Source organism: Cannabis sativa, chromosome 2, assembly GCF_029168945.1.
Source record: "Cannabis sativa cultivar Pink pepper isolate KNU-18-1 chromosome 2, ASM2916894v1, whole genome shotgun sequence".
NCBI classification, from domain to species: Eukaryota; Viridiplantae; Streptophyta; class Magnoliopsida; order Rosales; family Cannabaceae; genus Cannabis; species Cannabis sativa.
In genome coordinates this window covers 26,079,520-26,086,332 of record NC_083602.1, presented here as the reverse complement: position 1 = coordinate 26,086,332, position 6,813 = coordinate 26,079,520, and the positions used below count along the sequence as shown (strand labels likewise).

The window sequence follows — 6,813 nt, the reverse complement described above, 5'->3', positions numbered from 1 at the left end:
GTCGCAGTATCAATAGGGAAAGACGCAAATACATACACCAATCAACGAAAGTCAACAGTCAAACATTCAAGGAGCATTCATGACAAACGTTACATATATTTATAACCGTTGTAATTAATTTGATTAATAATCATATTATTGTTATTATTTTGTAACGGTCTCATTATGGCCATTATTTGTAACCGATGCCTACTACCTATAAGTAGAGGTTTCCCCCTCCATTCAAAGGGGGCTGATCTGAATAAAGAAACAGAGCGAGAGTACTCTTTTCAACAGTGGATTAGGCAGGCCGAGCCTGAAGCTCCTGCTGAACCACTATATTTTTCTGTGTCTATTTTATACTATTTACAATACTCGCATACATTATACACTATACTGTTTGAGTACTCGCTATTCAAAGTGAGTACTCGCATATCTATTATTTGGTATTCAAGCAGCTCTTGAATACTCGCACAAAACTGGTGTTGTCGAAATTTGCTCGACAACAATTGGCGCCGTCTGTGGGAACGATTTTTATAATAATTCTATGATTTTTTGGAGGAGAATCACAACGTGATGAACGAGTATACACAGAATCAGCCTCTATTCAATCAAACAAGATGTGAGTAATCTCAGCCCCGACACTCAGAGATCAACAGAAATCAAGAGATCATCAACACCGCTGTTCAGAGCAATACAAAGAATTCCCTGAGGAAAATTCACATCAGCAAAATCAAATAAACATCTCCGTTCGAGATTATCCACAAACTCCCGTAAAGAGACAAACATCCCGACCTGAGAAAAATTTCATATCAGCAATTAGAGAGAACCAGATATATATAATATATTGCCAAGAAGGAATGAATCTTACTGCTATCTCGGGTTACGGAGTTGCCCAGATTCTGAAGACGCTCTTATTTTGGAGCCGCTCAAGCATAGATGCACTTCGACTTTCGATCTCCTTCGAAGAGACCGCAAATAGCGAAGAACAGGATATAAATCCTACTTTCACAACAAGTCTTTATTATAGCAATACCAGGGGCAGAAGCAATGGCAAAGAGTTCTTACCAAAATGGCCCAAAGCAACCATAACAAGATGGTCAAAAGTCATCGCCGCGAGGAGAATCGCAACCTTGGAGAATCTCAAAGGTCAGATAAGAAGTCGTATGAAACACATACCGAACATTCTGGAAATGACGACCTCGCACCATTGAAGAAATCATTACAACGGTGGCAATATAAATGGTGGCATAGTAAAGAAAATCGCACTAAGAAATAAGCAGTGATAAGGGTGCTCAACAAAGAAAGAACAAATCATTCTCACTCACCATGTTGTCGTTCTCATTGCTGGAAGAGAATCTAATCGGTGAACCCAAGCGACATCTCCATCAGAAACGACTCAACAAATTTCATCACGCATCGTAACCAAACACTAAAACGGCTTGATGAAATCAGTACATTAAATTCATAAAGGAGGTAGTTCAACGGATGGAGAAAGAGGTACCAAAAGGCCAAAACACCACCTTTCGTTCTGTGCCGACACTACTGTGTATACAAGAGTTATGATAAAGTGCGATAACCCTATTAACGTTTGTTGGGCCTTAATACTGAGAATTTTAGGCCCATTTATACTTTGAGTTTATCCTTAGAATAATCCAATGTCATTAAATATGATTGGCCCAATCCTTGTAATATAAGCATCAACACAGCATAAAAAGCCTCGCTTATTGTATTTTCAAGTATATGTATGTGGGCCCAGTGGAATGTGCCGAGTACGGCGACTCGAAGCCTTCTCGCGTATGTTGATCACTCCCAGGTGCACCTATCTTATTTCTTTTTTATGCATATATTTATGTGAATCTAAAAATAATTGATAAGGCTATTATACATCGAGACTAAAATTTATTGTAATTGCGAAATTGGCGAGCCCGATGTGTGCTCATTCTCGCATAATTACTTAATAAATTTACTATTGTGTTTATACATATTGCAAATGGGCGAGCCTAATATAGTGCTCATTTTTGCATTATTAAATTCGCTAGTGTATTTCTATTTGCAAATTGGCGAGCCCTGAGTGTGCTCATTTTTGCAAAATTATTTGACAAATTGTGCTTATATACTCTTAAAAGAGGCAAGCTCAAGCACTTAATTTTTGTATACTAAAATAGCAAGTATATGGCAAACTCGCGATAGTGCTCAATTACTTTTACCCGTTAGCACATCGCAAATATGGCTAACGCCTCGCTTAGGCACCACTCCGATTCAATCGGGCAACACAAACCCAAAAGGTTTGCTGGCTAACGTCTCAGAAAAATGAAAGAATCGAACCCTACTCAAAAGGTTCGGACGATGAATTAATTACCAAAGGCAAAAGACTTTTTTGTCTCATTTTAGGGCCCGATGGCCCACTTGGTAAATACCACCCGCTTATATATCAGATGTATAAAAGTAAAGAGGCACGATATATTAGAGGAACGAGAAGGGATCAATCAACACCTGGACGCTATATGTGCGGATAGCCCAACGCCTACAGATTACCAGGTGCACTTTTTCCTTTATTTTAATCAAGTCCAACACTTTGGTCAAATAATTATTCTATATTTGATAAATTATTATCCGTTAACTTCTAAGGGGAATAGAAATGCATCTGAATGCACGATAAAGCTATTTTTTGCAAAGTAGAGTGAAACATGACACTTATTTCTTGCATAATTATTTATGAGCGTATTGCAATACCCATTTTTTCATAATCGCAAGTTGGCGAGCCCAATGTGTGCTCATTTTTGCATGATACTTAGAGCCAACTATGATGCTCATTTTTGCATACGCTCACAAATAATTGGCAAGTCGAAAATAGTGTTCATTTTTGCCCACGATTATGCTTATCTAATCGCAAATTGGCGAGCACTGTCTGTGCTCATTTTTGCATAATTATTTGGGCCAACTATGCTCATTCTTAAGTAATCACAAATTGGCGAGCTATGTGCGCTCATTTTTGCTTAATTATTTAATGAGTCTATTGCAATAATTATTTTAATAATCATAAATAGGCGAGTCCAAAGACTCATTTTTGCATGATAAAATAACAAGTTTATTACAAACCCCTGATGGTGCTCGGTACTTTTAATACTAGCACATCGTATATATGGCCAAATCTATGCCTTATTTGGACGATTCATGAAAAAAATTGCCTCTCCGTCCTAACGGACAGTACAGACTCCAAAAAGTTCTGCTGACAGGGCATCTTGAAAATATAAATGATGATCGATAGTCATTATGAAAACCTCGATAAGGTAAAACTAAAGAACACCTGCAAAGTGACAGATCAAATGTCCCTCAAGAAAAGTTCAACGATTAGACAGCAACATGTCATTGCAAGAACTAGGGGCATGATAAGGGAGCAATTCCCACAGTATTTCCTTGCATGATCAAAACTTGCGAGAAGGTGCGACCGAGATATGGTCTAGTCGCACACTATGCATCGCATAGTAAAAATAATAAAAGCGGGATGTAGAGAGAAGTTAGCACAGTCGCGACATATATCGAGTATATGCGATGATCCGGTGTTTCTCCCTCAAGCTTATGTAAAGACTGCATCTTTACCAGCATTTGGTCCGGATGACCAATGTGCACGATAACTTGATCGGAACCCGCGAGTTCTATGTTGTCAGTATACGAATGCCCGATACGCGACGCGTTTAGTCGCAGGCATTCCATGAATTAAGAACCCCGAGAGGTTCATACATGGATGCTCGATACGCGACGCGTTTAGTCGCAGGCATTCCATGAATTAAGAACCCCGAGAGGTTCATACATGGATGCTCGATACGCGACCCGTTTAGTCGCAGGCATTCCATGAATTAAGAACCCCGAGAGGTTCATACATGAATGCCCGATACGCGACGCGTTTAGTCGCAGGCATTCCATGAATTAAGAACCCCGAGAGGTTCATACATGGATGCTCGATACGCGACGCGTTTAGTCGCAGGCATTCCATGAATTAAGAACCCCGAGAGGTTCATACATGGATGCTCGATACGCGACCCGTTTAGTCGCAGGCATTCCATGAATTAAGAACCCCGAGAGGTTCATACATGAATGCCCGATACGCGACCTGTTTAGTCGCAAGCATTCCACGAGTTAAGAACCCCGAGAGGTTCATACATGGATGCTCGATACGCGACGCGTTTAGTCGCAGGCATTCCATGAATTAAGAACCCCGAGAGGTTCATACATGGATGCTCGATACGCGACCCGTTTAGTCGCAGGCATTCCATGAAATAAGAACCCCGAGAGGTTCATACATGAATGCCCGATACGCGACGCGTTTAGTCGCAGGCATTCCATGAATTAAGAACCCCGAGAGGTTCATACATGGATGCTCGATACGCGACGCGTTTAGTCGCAGGCATTCCATGAATTAAGAACCCCGAGAGGTTCATACATGGATGCTCGATACGCGACCCGTTTAGTCGCAGGCATTCCATGAAATAAGAACCCCGAGAGGTTCATACATGAATGCCTGATATGCGACCTGTTTAGTCGCAGGCATTCCACGAGTTAAGAACCCCGAGAGGTTCATACATGGATGCTCGATACGCGACCCGTTTAGTCGCAGGCATTCCATGAAATAAGAACCCCGAGAGGTTCATACATGGATGCCCAATACGCGACCCATTTAGTCGCAGGCATTCCATGAAAAAGGAACCCCGAGAGGTTCATACACGAATGCCCGATACGCGACCTGTTTAGTCGCAAGCATTCCACGAGTTAAGAACCCTGAGAGGTTCACACAACAAAACAAACCCCGAGAGGTTTGTGCATTTATTTGAACCCCGTAAGGTTCATACATCAGTGCAAACTCCAAGAAGTTCATGCATCAATTAGAACCTCACAAGGTTCATAAGAACCCCGATAAGGTCATACACCGATAAAAACCCCGCGAGGTCCATGCACCAATATGAACCACAAGCGGTTCACACATCCAAAAGAATCCCGCGAGATTCACATTTTTATTGTGCGATGGTCTTATAAGAAACCTGCGAGTTTAGATAACCAATCGAAAATGTGACGCACAACATGAATAAGGCATCGTGATCATCGAAAAACGCGGGCTTGGACTATTTTAAGTTCTCCAGCACAGAGCAAGCTATACTGAAGAACTAGGGGCATGTGTTATAGGCATAAATCTACCCTCCCCGCGAGAACGACTTGTCTATAGAGAACTCGCTGTATTGAAGGTGGCTCGCAATATTATAGTACTCGCAGTACCGAAAGAAAGGATCTCGCAATATTAACTTAAAGAGACCTCGCTATATTAAGAAAGGCACACCTCGCATATTTGATGAAGTCGCAGTATCAATAGGGAAAGACGCAAATACATACACCAATCAACGAAAGTCAACAGTCAAACATTCAAGGAGCATTCATGACAAACGTTACATATATTTATAACCGTTGTAATTAATTTGATTAATAATCATATTATTGTTATTATTTTGTAACGGTCTCATTATGGCCATTATTTGTAACCGATGCCTACTACCTATAAGTAGAGGTTTCCCCCCCCCATTCAAAGGGGGCTGATCTGAATAAAGAAATAGAGCTAGAGTACTCTTTTCAACAGTGGATTAGGCAGGCCGAGCCCGAAGCTCCTGCTGAACCACTATATTTTTCCGTGTCTATTTTATACTATTTACAATACTCGCATACATTATACACTATACTGTTTGAGTACTCGCTATTCAAAGTGAGTACTCGCATATCTATTATTTGGTATTCAAGCAGCTCTTGAATACTCGCACAAAACTGGTGTTGTCGAAATTTGCTCGACAACACGAGTCAAACGATAATAATCGTTTCATAATATTTCCCTCGATCATAATCGAGTCAAACGATAATACATATCGAGATCTTGATCATAATCAACACTGTAACAATCATAACGTTAACCATATACGGTGCTTAATACTTTTCTTACCTCAAGTCCAAAGTCAAGTATGTGGGCCGAACTGAGTAGAATGATGCTCGACAATTTCGAGTCCTATGTCACGACAAAGGTAAATCAATAAGGGTCTATTCCAAAACACTGTCTAAAACTCGCATAAAATAACTTAGGGTTTTCTACCAAATCTTATGGTAAAAACACCCTAAAATAAAATATATCTTTTGGCTCTAATTTATGTCTCATACTGTAGAGCTCTTCATAAGCTTCAAAACGGTATATAGAATGTCTAAAACGGACACCCGAGTAAAAAGTTATGGCTAAAATATGAAAATCCGAGATTCCTGAAAATTGACCATCCGGAATTCCGGTTGGTGCAGCCCTAGACCATCCGGAATTCCGGTTCACAACACCAGAAACTCGAAAATTTCAGATCTTCAAAGTCCCAAAACTTGCTCCAAACCTAACCAATTGTTCCCAAACTTCATAGAACAATTCTATAACATGTATACAACATATCTCAACACTCAAAACCAACAATTAACTTAAAATCACAACTTCACCATTGTTGAGTGAGTTTTGAGTTCTTAAACTCTAACTCACTCAACTCAACTACAACTACAAACTCAACCTGTAAACACTTCCTGAATAGAATACTATCACAAATATAACATATTTCAAGCACCAATTTATTGTTATTCATCGTATTTCTCAATTTTCAAGTTTAAACCTAAACTAGACATTTAAACTCAAAATCTCACTACTCTACATAGCAGCCATTAGAATCAATAAACAAAGCAACAACTTACCCAAAAATAATTCTAAAAACTCAACCTCAATCCCAATTAAACCTACAGCCACAAAACCTCATACCCTAGTCTAAGAATCAA

General features: G+C 40.0%; 1 protein-coding gene across 1 annotated transcript in view; it reads right to left on the bottom strand.

The window, feature by feature from the left end:
* Positions 1 to 624: 624 nt before the first annotated feature.
* LOC133034225 (uncharacterized) overlaps positions 625 to 6,813 on the bottom strand; it is a 29,972-nt gene continuing 23,783 nt past the window's right edge. Inside the window, exon 3 of the mRNA XM_061109272.1 lies at positions 625 to 774. Coding sequence (XP_060965255.1) covers positions 625 to 774 — 150 coding nt within the window. The remainder of the gene's footprint in view (positions 775 to 6,813) is intronic.